The sequence below is a fragment of the Lissotriton vulgaris genome, chromosome 3_1 (assembly GCF_964263255.1).
Source record: "Lissotriton vulgaris chromosome 3_1, aLisVul1.2, whole genome shotgun sequence".
Taxonomy (NCBI): domain Eukaryota; kingdom Metazoa; phylum Chordata; class Amphibia; order Caudata; family Salamandridae; genus Lissotriton; species Lissotriton vulgaris.
The window spans coordinates 281637648-281653164 of NC_141689.1; the positions used below are offsets into that span (position 1 = coordinate 281637648).

The window sequence follows — 15517 nt, forward strand, 5'->3', positions numbered from 1 at the left end:
TCCGGCTGTTCTCTTCCCCGCTCTGGTTTCCGTGCTAACTGCATGTGACGAAGTCTCTGACTTCAAAGTCAATATGACTAAATCGCAGAACTCCAACTTGACAATCCCTAAAGCCAACCAACCTCATGTGATGGCCCTCACCCTTTTCCTATGAGTTCCCAAATCCCTAAAATATATGGGACTAAACCTTACCCCGAACCTCGCATCGTGGGAGAGTGCCAATTGGCCAGAGTATCAGCGCTCAAACCTGGAAGACAGTCGTCGATGGAACCCGCTACAGGTCTCCTTGCTGAGCCGACTCAATGCAGTCAAAATATCCATCTTGCCAAAAATACTCTACTTATTCCAGACAGTTCCCAACCCTATCCCCCACAATGCTATCCTTAACCTGCAATGGGACATCAGCCACTTCATTTGGGGGGAAAACGCCTGAGGCTTTCCAATTCCATCCTGATGATGCCTTGGAACTGGGGAGGCCTGGCATGGCCCAGTCTCCTCGAATATTACTGAGCAGCCCACCTCCATTTTATCTCGGAGCGGGTGATTAGAGAGAGCGAGAAGCACTGGTTCCACATGGTTCGTAGACCTCTTTGGAACTTGGCATGTCTCCTAAACACGCTCAAACCCGAAGCGCCTACATAGCCATCCCCACCACAATGGTACTCGATATCTGGGGCAAAATTGCTCTCAAGAGACATCTTACCACCTTCTCCTCTCCCAATACTCCTCTAGCTCGCATCCCAGAGTTCATCCCTTCATTACAGGCCCACTCCTTTGCAGACTGAAGGGATGAGAATATGGCACCCTCCGAGACTTATTTGAAGGTGACTGGATAAAAACCTCCAAGCACGACTTAAGGATCCTGGAGTCAGCTCAACTGCAATACTATCATCTGAGACATTTGGTGGACCTCCCTGCCAATGCCCAGGGGGGAAACGCTAACTCTCAGGCCCTTTGAGACCATGGTTTGGTCCTTCAGCGCAACGAGGGCCTTGATCTCTCTCACCTACAAAGTACTCCAACACTTTTCCAAGCCCAAGACACATCCCTACCAAACCCAGTGGCCTGCAGATACTACTGAGAGTATTTTTCCAAAGTAGTGGGACCAGCTTTGTAGGATATTCCAAAAGTGAATAGGAGTATATCTGATTGCGAAACCCCATATAAATTGATGACGCAGTGGTACTATATCCCAGCCCGCTTGCACACTATCTAGCCAACAGTTTCTCTGCTATGCTGGAGGTGTAATTCAGCGACTGGTGAATTCCTCCACATGACTTCTTCAATATAGTGATCCTGGGCATCCACCCACTGACACTACAAGCCATGACACACGCCGATTGATGGCTCATAGCTCACATGCTAGGGGTGGCCAGACAGCTGGAATAACGCCTTGGCCCAGGTGATTGCTCCGTGGTTCCAACACCTCTGGCATGTAATGACCATGGAACTGCTGTGCCATAGGGTGTCCCATTCTGACAATAAATGGACCCACGTGTCGGCCGTTTGATAGCCTATTTCACCTGCTGGGAACACTTGTGCTTCACTCCTCCTAGATTCAAAGCCCTCAGTTTGTTTGATTAAGTGCCCCAATCGAAGACGTGTTCATTGGCGTGTAAGATACCCATGCCCCCCACCCGACTCATACCAATCCAATCACATCCTGAACCCTCCCAACTCCCTACGCTGAGCACACAAACCTCTCTGGCAAGGCATAGTTATATATATATATATATTTCAAGACGATCTTTCCTCTGTTTAGGTTTGTTCTGCTCCTATCTTCCCTTCCACTCAGAAAAGGGAATTTCTCCCTTCGTCTTCCGCGCTGCCTTTAGCTGCCAAAATTCCTTAAATACCCAGCACTGATGGGGTCTGTATTGTACACTTGAGATAATGCATGTTGGTTTTAATGCCCTCCAGATTTATTGCACTATTGTATAATGTTGAACCACTGCTATGAACGGATGCATACGCTTTTGACAGCTTTGGTCTTCATCACTCCATTTTTCTGTTTGTTTATAAAATGCCAATAAACAGATTTCAAACAAAAAGGAAGTCGTCAATCTGTGTTAACACCTAATGTTCCATGACTTTTGCATAGCTTCTAGCAGAAGCTATACACACCTACAACATAGGTAGGGATGTTGTTTGAACACTGCAAATATAAATCAACTGCACAGTCTCCATATACTTGATTTATGGAATAATGATCTTGTTGAAATGCTATTTAAATTGATTTAAACAGACAAATTAACAGTTGAAAAAAATTAGATTAATAAAGTCAAGCAATTAACATGTTGATGTTTGCAGCTTTATTTTAATGTCATTACATTCTAACAGATTGCCATTGTCGAGTAATTAAGCCTATGTTATAATGGAAATGGACATTTAACACTAAAAAAAAAACACATGAAATTTCCTAATTTGACATTGTATTCTGGTATTGCAGGTCAGAGAAGCAGCTCAAGCTTTATTACTCGCAGAACTGCGGAGGATTGGCCAGACAGGGCGTAAAGAAACAATAGATTCCTGGGCTCCATACTTACCTCAGTATGTTGACAGTAATATGTCTCGTAAGTACATTTTTTCTTTTTTATCTGTTTTCTGAAATGTATCTTCCATTTTGCAAAGGGCACAAAAATCAGTTAACATTTATTCTCAGAGATAAAGAGCTTGACAAGGTGAAAGTCGAGTGGGTCCACAGCCAGTCTTGCTTAGAAGTCCTGCAAAATGTTTGAGTCAAATATGAAAATCAAAACCATCACTCAATTTAATGAATGTTCTACGTTGTCTTATCTTTCCAAGATCTTTAGGCTTCAGAAGGCTGGGTAAAAGGTTGGGCACAACAAATAGAATATAGAGAGGCTGGACTGATTGTATATCAAGGTAATATTTTAGGATAAACAATGTACTGGAGCTGCATGGAGATTTGCAGTGTTGAATATATATGTTCAATCAAACATTTATTTTGCAGTTTACCTGTGGAGCTTTTGCATATAGTTTTATTATTGTCTATTATCGTTGATTAGAGATGCTAGTACTACTTTACTTCTCCTGCTTGGTCAAATACAACTTCAGATAGACTTGGCTACATTAAAATACATATATGTGTTAAAATATGAGCCCAAAATAGTCTGTCCTCCTAAAATCCTAATCCGATAAAGCTCCACTGGCATATATTAGTTGTAACATAGGCTCCAAGATATGGCTCAAAAGGTGGAATATCTTCAGAGCTATATCTGGTATAGGTATAAGCCTGTAGTAATCATTGTGAATAGTTTCAAGTAGATTGAAACTGTTCCTAAAGTTAAAGGTAAACTGTTTTCTGATATGTTTTCACTCCTGAAAATGTATCCCTGTAGATTTCTCTAACTTTACTATTACTCCACCAATGTCCTTTTTTTAAATGAATTACATGAAAATGAATATAGCCATGACTTCCATGTCCTCTGTTCTGTATTCATGTTAACCAAACACACAAAAAGTAATGGGAGGATGCTTGCACTAAGTCTAACCACTGGCAATGATCGCTCCGATTAGCATTCCAACCTATCATTCTTTTGCCAATCATGCCGCCTCAGATTTAGATATATGCAAATCAGTCTTGACTGTGCTGTAATATGAACAGTTCAGTCCATACTACTAAGTCAGATACTCTCTGGACCAGAGCACAAGCAACCCAATGCGGGTTAAGCCCTGTTTGGATCTCTTCAGTCAGATGTAGCTTGATTCCAGGTAGTTGAATGTATTCTTGACTGTAGAACCAGAAACACAGTTGAAGAAGAGCTGTGCCCAAGCAGAGGCATCCTTTCATCGACAGGCAGAAACAAGCATTTGCAATGCAATTAGTCTCGCATTAGGAAAGTTTGATCTATTGGTATTGTAGATGACAATTTTTTTATTTATGTGTTGGTTTTGAAAATAGCGAAATTAATAGCTTTGATATTTTTAATGTCAATAGTTTTATCTTTCACAAATGTGACACATATAGCATTTGTAATGCAATGTGTTGTATTTACGTGACGTTAATGGCTTTACATTTTTTTAATAATTAATACTTAAATAAAAGCTATTGTAATTTATATTGGCAATAGCTTAAACTTTTGTAAATAACCTTTGTGAAGATTATGTTCTGTAGTAGTAGGCGAGACCTAAAAAAGTAACCTGGTCATACCCTTGGTATAGCCTTTATAGACTGGTGGGTCCTTAAATCCAAGGATCCATGACTCCTTAGTAGATCTTCAACTGCTTTGTAGATCCCAAATCGTGCAGTAATCCTTGAATCCTCTGTTGCCTGCCACTCAGGTGGGGCATATACTTCCAGCTTTTGGAGTGTCTGTATTGGGACACCATTGACTGTGCTGCGGGGTAAAAACTGGGCAGTGCATTTGATAGCCAGAGTCCTTGGCAGCATGTCTCTTTTCACACAACGCATGGCATCCTCAGTGGCAGTGCCCTGAGCAAGGGGTGCAAGTAGCAGCCAATAATGCCCAGGCCAAGAAGTGGATGTGGGGATGAGCACCTCTGATGAGCCATGCCAGCGTGTATGTGGATTTACAAAAGGCTGTTTTTTTAACACATCTCAGGTTTTCCTACATTGCTTCAGTTGTGTGAAATTCCACTTAGGTCATAGACATTGCAATTATTTCGGTGGAACACATGGTGCTCAGACTGACAAAAATAATAGAGTATTTTGGATAGGTTGTTAAGTATATATTGTGGAACTTACTCAATATTGAGCACTTATCTCCCAGTCAAAGGTATTACTGCAAAATTGCTGCGTTGTGCCATCTCCTTACCAGAATCACTGTGGGGATAACAAAACGATATTCACTTTTGGCTGTCCACTTCCATTTGATTGTCTTGAAGAAGACCCTCTATGACGCTGGCTCAAATAGCACACACCTTGGGTCGAAACGTCAACGCTTTGTATCTAGTTCATGTCCTACAGCTTCCTCACGCCAAAAGCCAGGAATAAGAATAGCACTAGGCCACGTGGGAAAGCTTGAGAAATAAATTGTAAAAGGACAAACGCTTTTTGATTGATACAATACATGTTTGTAATTCATCCCTGTTGTATATATTGCACTCAGGACATCACCTTGTCACTTTTTTTCACGTACTCACGAAAGTCACTTGTTTGTTTGTGTTGATGAAAATTCTCATGTGACAGCCATACATGAAAAAGATAAAGACATTACATCTAAACCACGGATTATTGTTCTTGATGGGTTTCTTACTATCTTTTAATTATGGGATGCTAAGAAATTGATTTATCCGACAGAACCATCTGTAGATTTAGTGTCAATACCCACGTTCTGAGGGACACAGGACTACCCCATTACTGTTAATGGCCCTGCAATGAGCAGGCAACCCTCATATATATCCACTGGAGCTCCAGTTCGATGCCATCCCATGCCAAATGATCCCACTGTTCGTCTGTGTCCACCATCGGGTGTTGCTTCGACTTCCTGTTGCAGTCAATAAAATCTCTGCCCCTCACATTTCCCATCACTTCGGCAGCTTAGAATGTCCACGTGATGAAACGGTCTCCTTTTCGATTCTGCTAACTTACCATGCCAAGTCCCAAGGACAGATTTGCATGAAGTCTGTAACTTGTGCCTGTCTCTGGATCCCTGAGAAGAATCCTGTGTGTTATGCCTTGTGTTCTGCAACAAAAAGACGTGTCAGAACTGAAGAGCATGCCACATCGCCTTGACTTTAATGGTGCAGCGTCGAGGAGAAGAGGACGCCCAAGACATTTTCGGTGAAGGGGATGGAAAAGGCCTGCAGCATCCAAATGAGTCTGGCATGACAATCCTTGGGGCGTTCTCATAAAAAAATGCAGACTTTGAGTAGGATGTCGAGACTGAAGGCTCTCTGCCAGGGCAACACCAGTTAACAAAGACCGAAGTGAGTAGCACTATCTCCCATCCCTCAGAGGCACCAGCCTCAAGCTCCCATGCCTCATCGGAAGGCTCCGGACTGCCACTGCCTCTAGGTCATGGTTGGCACCGGCCTACCGAACCAGACCCGATTCCTGCAATATCTTTGACTCCATAGTCCGCTTTGAAGCCTCATCCCTCGACTTAGACTGCTGCTTCAGCTCCGGATCCAAAGACGCCCTTGTAGTCATACTCTGAGTCAAAATCTTCTGAGCCAGGATCCACCTCTGGAAATTCTGGGCCCAGACCTGCTTCGGCACCTTCCAGGCCATCATCAGAGGAAAGTGACCAGCCCATCCTGCAGCGGCTTCAGGAATTCCTCGATGCTGGGCAGCAGAGAATTCATATTCAACCAGACTGGAACATGGCGAAGCCTATCGGGACTCCCAAGGACACCATCCTATACAAGAGGAGACTTTCTAGAAGCCTTCTCTTCCATAGAAAGGTCCCTCAAGTACCTGCTCATGTTGAAACGCATGCTAAAACCTGCCAGAGAAATTTTCAAGGAACCCTCAAAAGCTAGTGTCATTGCGCCCAGTTTGCTAAGTTTAAAGCTTCTCCTTCAGACCCCCCCTACATTACAGATCAACCACCCTCTGATTCAATGGTGGCTCCCCCTCCCCTTCCCTTCCCCCCTCCCCCCAACAGGGAGAGCAAAAATAGTTGCAACTGGCAAGCATTTTGCAGTGCAATCTGCCACTCAGTGGGGCATTGCTAAGTCTATTGGCTTGCTCTCTCAGTATGATCGAGCCCATTGAGACCCATTGAGGTGGATCTTATAAAATATCTTCCAGAGCAATACTGCAAACTGGGACAGGAATTGATAGCAGAGGGGAAGATAACCTCCAACGCCAGTATTTGCTGCACTGTGGATGCTGCAGACACATCTACACATTGCATTAAATCAAGCGTCTTCCTAAGTCAACATGCATAGTTCTGTGCCTCTGATTTTAAACCAGAGGTAAAGCAATACCCTCTTAATTTACTGTTCAATAGCAAGCATCTTTTCGGCCCACAGGTAGATGAGATGTCCGAGAAAATAAATAAAGATACTGACACAGCTTATGCCATGAGTGCACTGCAGATACCTAGTTTCTGAGGCTACTTTTTCCACCCCCAGTACCATGGCACAGCCAAGACAGCTGCAACTCCAGAGACTTTTATCTCCTACAACAGCAGCAAATATCTTCATGGGGTTTCTACAAGAGTGTGGACAATGGTAGAGGTAAAGAGGCGGCTCCCAGAGGAGCTCCCGCTCCAAAATAGCAAAGCTTTCTTCCTTCCCCCCGACCATCCAACCACCGGTCGGGGGAAGACTACAGGGGTTCCTACCACTATGTGACCGGTGGGTTCTAGACATCATAGATGAGGGCTATTGTTTAGAACTTACCCAAACACCATCCAACATTCTTGCACGTAGACACAAGTTATCCACAGAACACCAACACCTACTACAAGATGAGGTGCTTGCAATACTTGCCAAAGCGCAATAGAGCCAGTGCTGCCACTACATAGTGGCAGATGGGTGTACTCCCTGTACTTTTCGTTCCCAAGAAAGGTGGCTCCCCCAGGCCTGTACTCAACCTACGGCCCCTCAACAGGTACATCCTTTTAGAACATTTCCACATGTTCACTCTTCAGGATGTCATCCCTCTGTTGCAACAAAGGGATTTCATGACCGCTCTCGACTTGAAATACACCTACCTCCATATTTCCATCCCCTCCCCACCTAATAGAAGATTTATGTTGTGAGTGGACAAAATTATCAATTCAGGGTCCTGCCTTTCCGGGTTACAACCATTCTCAGAGTCATCACCAAAGGTCTAGCCATGGTAGCAGCTCGCCTCAGGAGGGATGGCATCCATGTATTTCTTTACCTTGACGACTGACTGATCAAGAGATCCACACAGCAGCAATATTTGGCGCACACACAAACAACCGTAGACCTTTCACACAAGCTGGGCTTTATATTAAAAATAGCCAAATCTCATCTTCAGCCCCTCCAAGTACAACCATTCCTCTGGGCTACCCTAGACTCAGGGGTGGGGAAGACTTACCCAAGCGTAACAAGGGTCAAAGCTTTCCAAAATCTGCTGCCTCTTTTTCAGCCGGATCGTCAGGTAATGGTAAGAACAGTAATGCATTTGATAGGTATGATGGCATCCTGCATTACAATTGTACCACATTGAAGGTTGTTCAAGCGTCCCTTACAACGGTGCGTAGCAGCACAGTGGTCTCAAGCAGAGGGTCTTTCGGAGCATGTAGTATTGATTTGGGGTGGTACACATTGCTTTCTGAAGTGGTAAAATGCCAACAACCCGTTTACAGGGACAGCCCATCTAGACCCAGTTCCATTAGAAGTTTTTGTGCCAAAGTCCCTGGCTCTTTCCTTTATGGCTTGTAATTGATTGAAGTCTCTAAGTGGGGCTTCTTGGGCCTGATGGAAGGACGAGTCCTCAGCATCGTAACCTCTGTTAGCTCTGCAATCTCTATGACTGCCTTATGGTTAGAAATGGGCTTGAGAAGTGCTTTTTTTCAGGCCATGGCAGGGGTGGTTCGTTGGGTTTTCTGTCTAGTGGAGAGCGACGATGATTCACTAAGGGACTAAATATAGAAAGAAATTCTGGTTGACTTCAAAAATAACTCGCTAATCTGTAGAAAGTTTTCTTATGCTGTTAATAGACTTCAGCTAGATCCTAACCTGCCCCTTGCCCTGAGAATACAGCAATCAATTAAAAGCCAGTTTAAAACAAGCCACATGGTCTCTAAACTTCCATATGGACAAGGAAGCATACCTTTAATAAAAAATGGGTTTTCGGAACATAGTAGATTCCCTTTTAGTAAATAAAGTAAAGCCGTATGTTATTTGAAATGTGCCTCATGGGTTGAGACGTTTTTGGATTCTTTTAAGGAAGGGAATGCGCCCGCTCAATCCAATTTTGGCTAAATGGTGTGGTATTTCGGCTGAATATAGCTTATGTCAAAATAGTATCCAAAATCTAAACCATGTTTTCTTTTTCTGCCTGCGTTATTATTATGTCGTCGAAAGTGGCTTCGACCCATCTGTTTACAGTTTATATTTTCTGCCTCAGAACTACTACAGTTAGTTTATGAACCTCCTAATCAAATATTTTGCTACGGAGTATTTAACGTGTTTTTTTTAAATTGTACTAAGGGTTTCCTGGCTGAATGAAACCCATGATGAAATTGCTTCCAAATTTTGAATTTAGTTTTTCACGTGTGTCCTGTGTTTCCACGCTGCTACTGAAACTGGCTGAGATATAATTTATTTGCCTGTTGCTGTTTATATTTTAGGCCCAGATGGACGATAGTCACTTTATGCACCTCCTAATGAAATATTTAGTGATAGATCTCTTAACTTTTTCAAGTGTGTTTAAACTTGTATTTATTTTATGGCTTATATGATATTTGAGATTATTGCTTTGTTGCCTTCTATGTTCTCCAAAGATCCGAATGTAACTGTTTTCTAACATTTGTTTACTTTGAAAGTGTGTATTTTGGCTAATGTTTTATGAGTACCTCTTCGGAGTACATTATTATAAATAAAGTTGACTTGACTTGACCCAGTTCCGCAAGAGACCATCCGTACAGAAGCCTTGCTCACCAGGTGGGGCGCACATCTCCAAGATCACACAATCCAGGGCTTGTGGACACTCGCAGCAACAGGGCCTCTATATTAACCACCTAGAATTGCTGACTATTCAGTTTGCTCTTAGAGTATTTCTTCCATTAATTCACAACAAGATGGTTTTAGTCCGCATGGGCAGCACCAAAGCTATGTGTTACCTACAAAAACAGGGTGCACACACTCACCCCATCTGTCCGCTCTAGCACATAACACCTGTTAGTGGGCAAGTCCTCACGAGGTGCAGTTGGTCATAGAGTACATTCTGGGTCTGGACAACAACTTCGACGACCTTTTCAGCAGGTTGTATCAACAAGTCCAAGAGTGGAAACTCCACCCTTAGACTTTACTCATTTACTATCAGCGGTGGGTTCCCTCACATAGGCTTGTTTGCCACAGCCAAAAATGCAAAATGCCCAAACTTTGCTGCCAGATTACATCACCTACTGTCCAGGGGCAATGCACTATGGATGAACTGGTCGTGAATATTTGCCTACGCGTTTCCGCCTCTCCCGTTCCTAACATTTATAGTTCGCAAGCTGAGGCAGACGTCTCTCACCCACATCCGGGTAGCCCCAACCAGGGTGTACCAGCCTTGGTACTCCACTCTACTGGAACTCTTCCTGTTTCCTCACGAGAAGCTTCCCAACAGGCCAGACCTTCTCACGCGAAATCACTGGGTACTGGCACCTCAATACGCAGCAGCTCAATCTTGTGATCTGGCTGTTGATGTGATACGGTTTGATGATCTCAAACTATCTGATAAATGTATGTCCATTCTTTACAAAGCAGGCAGGCCTACTACCAGGGCCGGCTATGATGCATTTTGTGCGCTATTACCTTCCAAAACATATCAATCCTCTCACATCAGTACAAGACAATGTCTAGTACCTGCTTCACCTTCAACAGTCACTTCTTGCCTACACATCCATTCAGTTACATTCGGCTGCTGTGGCTGCTTACCTAGAAAATAGGCAGCACACTTCCTGCTTTAGGGTACCAGTTATTTAGGCCTTATGGCTATTCCTCCCCTGATGGCCCCTGCTCTAGTATGGAACCTCAACATCTTCCTAACGAGGCTCTTAAGCCCTCCTTTTGAGCGGCTTTACTCTTGCCTGCTTGTGTTTCATTCTTGGAAGGTAGCCTTCCTTATAGCCATTACATCCCTTAGACGAGTCCGTAGAGAGGCTCTCTCCCCTTAAAGGAGCCTTTTTCCAAGTTCTGTATAGGGTGGTCATCAGAACCAACATCAAATTTCTCCCAAAAGTGGTTTCCACTATTTATCTCATCTCATCTAAATCAAACCATTGAGTTTCCAGTTTTCTTTCCACATCCCGTCCCTGTAGCGGAACACGTCTTGCATACCTTAGATGTCAAAAGGGCATTAATGTATTATGTGGATAGAACAAAACCATTTCATAAGATACAACAACTTTTTGTGGCCTACTCCGAGCCACACAAGAAGCAGGCTATTTCCAAAGCAGGAATTGCTTGTTTGCTTGTCAAGTGTATTCTAACATGTTATGCCAAATCTGAAAGGCCCCTACTTATCCCTCCAAGACCCCATTTCACTCTCAAAAGGTGCTTTGATGGCTTCCTTGGGGCATATAACACCAGCTGACATCTATAAGGCAGCTAATTGGTCTAGTCCTCACACTTTTACTATGTGTGGATTTCCTGGCTAGACAACAAGCTAGAGTTGGCTAGGCTGTATTATGCACACTGTTTCAATCTTCTGCAACAACCTTAGGCTAAGCCACCATTTTGTTTAGGTGGACTGCGTTGCATCCTATTCACAGCAGGTGTGTCTACAGCTACACATGCCATGAGAGGAAAATGTTAGTTACCCTGTAAGCATCTGTAAGTAGCATGCAGTGCTGTAGACTCACCAGTGCCCACCCTCCTCCCGGGCTGCCTGAGGTCAGTTGCAAATACTGTTAATTTTAATTCTTTATTTCACTTCTGTTTCTGTATGCTCCATCTTCGCCCCCTGTGAGAAAGAACAACAATCTCACTATGGAGCTGATTCCCATGCGCATTGTCTACAATAGGTGGAGTCACCACACCGTGTGACTAAAGATTTCTTCGAACAAAACCAAGTTGCACACATCCGAGCCCAACAATAGATGGCAGTTTGGCAGAAGTGCTCCCAGCATGTTAATCTACAGCACTACATACCACAAACCGATGCTTACAGGGTAAGTAACATTTTACTTACTCAACATTATCCTAAAAACGTTGCAGTCCAGACATCCTCTTTTAAAACACAAACCAGTGTTTATTTGTGATGTTCATTTAATAGATCCTCAAAAAGTTTGTATTCATTTAAGTGAACTGATTTGCTTGTATTAGTCTAGCTCTTGGAATGATGGAATCTGCTTGCTTCTTGGCCTGGTACGACCACAAGATATAAAGCCAAATTAGCCTAAAAAATCCACCTAATCATGTGAAAGTAACCCAGATGGCTGTGGGATGGGTTGAAGGCTCCCAACGATATTTTCTAAACCGAAATGGGAGATTGTGCTTAGAAGACACACTTGGTTGTGCACTACAGGATTCTCACAGGCCATGAATTGAACTATTGAAATTGAAATTTGAAACAGAGCGTATTTTTCAAGAACAATCGCAGTGGAGCAGTATTTAACCTTATTTTGAATGACACAGTTTCCCTCTCATACTTCCTACTGGTTTTTGAGGCGATTGGACAAAAGAACTTCAGCCAGTATGTCATACAGATCAGAAGACTAGGTTTCTACTTACTGTTTAAGAAAACTCAACCCCACTATCCCACCCATGTTTTCCCTCTCTGATAATTCAATATTCTGCTGCCTTTGTTAAAAAGGTGCTATTTGAAAGGCTCTCTTCAAACACTGCAGGAACAGTTTTTGTGCAAGATATATTATTTTTCTCACGGTCCGCTGCAATGTTCACTGGGTCGCTGCAAGAGCCTCTGTGTGATTTTTGTGGCTCACTTTGTGGAAAGCTCCCTCAATAGATTTGGTTGCAAGTAACTCAGTATTTCTTTAGTCATTTCATTGTAGAGTTGGATGTAAAGCGCTATTACAGTAAGTTGTCAAATTGATGTTTTAGACTATAATCTTATGGCAAACGCAAAAGAATTATGGTACAATAAGGCTTTAAAAGTCTTCAACAGAATTGCAAAGTCTACTTTGAGTGCTAGAAACTGATGGATGAAGTAGAAGATGGTGGAGCCTTGTAGGTGCAGCATCAGTAAAGGTGGATAGAGAAGTTACAAGTGTGAAACTGTAGGCAGCAGATCCTAATGAGCACGTTTAACCACATGGCTGCTGGGCGTTTTCCCCCCCCTGTGATGGAAAATGCCATTTTAGTGGCACCATGACGAGCTCAGCTCGTCATCAGCACACGACACCCGTGGGTGATGACGAGCTGAGCTCGTCATCAGCATCGAAAGGGTTAAGAAGTGTTTTTTTGCATCTGCTCCTGAGTAGAGGCAGTCTGCTTGAAGTTTGTCCACTGCAGTCTCTAACCTTTGTGTTGAGCAGATCCATTCAGTGTTTCTATCGGCAGTTCTACAGCTTCTGGGTGAGAACGGCCTTCATCACACTTCAAGGCGTAGGCCTGGGCTTTCCTTCTGCTCCGGGGTGGAAACCTGTGCCTCCAGCTATTGAAGGATCTTGGCCCCCTATTGAAGTGGGTGGTACATTACATGTCAAGGGGTGTTCTAGGGGAGCGACACTGTCTACCTTTATTGTCAGTACTATAGCCCCACCACCGATGTGCTTCTGCTTACTCTGGATATGCAACATTGTGTTTGTTTAGCAAAATGGTAGGATCTGGAGATTTTACCATTTTCAAAGATTTTGTTAAATGTCTGTGGTTGGGAAATTGGCTGAATCTGGTATTCTATTAGTACTGCAAAAGGATGCCTGGTAAACAGTAAAGATAAACATGAAAAAGCATTGCTCTTGCCTTAATGACCACATACAGTGCAACCCATTCTAGGTACTTTTGTTACACTTCCGACTGAGTCTGCCTGGGTCTTCATTACTCAAGAACATTGATCAGTATGCCCAGTAGTCTAGAAAAAACCTTTGATTGACTTGCATTATGGTGATGGAGACTGTTCTGCACTTGAGTTTGGTTTATGGTATCTATCTGCATTTACATCTTCCATTTCTTGGGCATAAATTATTTAGTAGTGAACTGATAGATGGCTCACAAAGAAAGCAATTGTAATCATAATGTCTACCTTTTCCATTAGTATGCTGTCTTCTAGTCTGTTGGTTTTTCCTTCAGATAAGTGGGGTTTCGGTACCACTCACTGCAGTCGGTCATTTAAGGTGGATGGTTTTTCTCTGGCCCTTCCTTAGCTTTGGTTGTAACGCCTCGTATGACAGGTGCTCTGGGATCTTGTCCTTTCGCACGGTATTGAGGCATGTCCTCTTTGGGGGTTCTGTTTCAGCACCTCATGTTCTTAGTTATCAGTAAACCTATCTCTTGTATGTCTTTTCTCATCAAAATCTGCTTGGTTTTATCTGCAAAAACGAGTACTTCGCAATTACTTACCAATAATCGTCTTGCCTCTAATCAAGCTCTTCAGTGTGCGTCTATATGCTGCTTTCCTGCCTTCCGATTTGGGAACTCACGGTCTGGGTCTATCGGTTGCTTTCTTTGTGGAGTGTCTTTGTGGATTGTCTCGGAAAGTATGGTGGGTTGGTGGGTGTGGTGGGTGTGGAAGAAAACGAAGAGGAGCAAATTAGAAGGTGTTTGGATGCCTGTTTTGTGGTGTAGGTGCACTGCACAAGTTATCGCTCGTAGATGGAAGAGTTGGACTTGTAGTTGTGATGATTGCCAGCTAGCAGTTGTGATTTTTACACGTTTTCTTTCTTAAATAGCTTTCAGCCCTCTAAATACACCCCCTCGAGGGCATTACAATGGTAGGCTGAAAATCCCTGATGATATTACAAAATATTTCTATTCTCTTACGAAATGTAGTGGGTATGAAGCAACAAAATTGTAAAAGAACTGAAAATAAAAGTACGAAATGAGGTAAGGGTATCTTCAGATCACTTAACGTTAGCATAACATACAGAGTGCATATGGAAATGCAGAGCAGTTCCTAAGAGGATTGCCTCCTCTTCCTTCGTAGAGTAACAAACTTAACAATAAAAGTCTATAGTGCTTCATTGCCAAGCCACGAAAGCACTCACATGAGTAGGAATCATACAGTTTCACTAACCTAATAATCTGAGATAGCAAGCTATTTACGTTTACGGACACGCGTGGCCTTTCACCCCGTCATATCCCTCCCCCAGTGGGACTTGATCAGTAAAGTTTATGAGGTTAAGAAAGATAGTTGCCAATATATGGAGGAGACAAAAGGGGGTGGTGATTGACGGAGCATCTGAATCAATCAAACACTCAAACCCAGTCAAAAGATCTGGGTTTAATCCATCACCGTTCTTTAGCCCACTCTGCCACCCCAGTTCAGACATGGCTATATGCAAACCAGTCTGACCCTGTGCCTCATGGGAACAGTCCAGCCCGAATTGCCAAGCCATGTCTTCCCTGGACCGGAAACAAGCTTCCGAGGACCGGTTTCTGGCATTCCAGACGTCTTCAGCCCGGCTTGCTTGAATCCAGTGGCAAAGTGAGCAAGGGACTCACATCTGAGCATACCCTGCCACACTTATGGCGGCCAAAAGCGGTACAAAAGGGGGTGGTGATGGACGGAGCATCTGAATCAATCAAACACTCACACCCAGTCAAAAGATCTGGGTTTAATCCATCACCGTTCTTTAGCCCACTCTGCCACCCCAGTTCAGACATGGCTATATGCAAATCAGTCTGACCCTGTGCCTCATGGGAACAGTCCAGCCCGAACTGCCAAGCCATGTCTGAGTGTGAGTGTTTGATTGGTTCAGATGCTCCGTCCATTACCACC

General features: G+C 43.5%; 1 protein-coding gene across 4 annotated transcripts in view; it reads left to right on the top strand.

Annotated features, from left to right (window-relative positions):
* WDR7 (WD repeat domain 7) overlaps positions 1 to 15517 on the top strand; it is a 1275554-nt gene that overhangs the window by 474241 nt on the left and 785796 nt on the right. For all 4 annotated transcript variants that reach the window (XM_086960437.1, XM_086960439.1, XM_086960436.1 and 1 more), the window contains one exon: positions 2450 to 2573. In XM_086960437.1, the coding sequence (XP_086816563.1) occupies positions 2450 to 2573 (124 nt within the window). The remainder of the gene's footprint in view (positions 1 to 2449; positions 2574 to 15517) is intronic.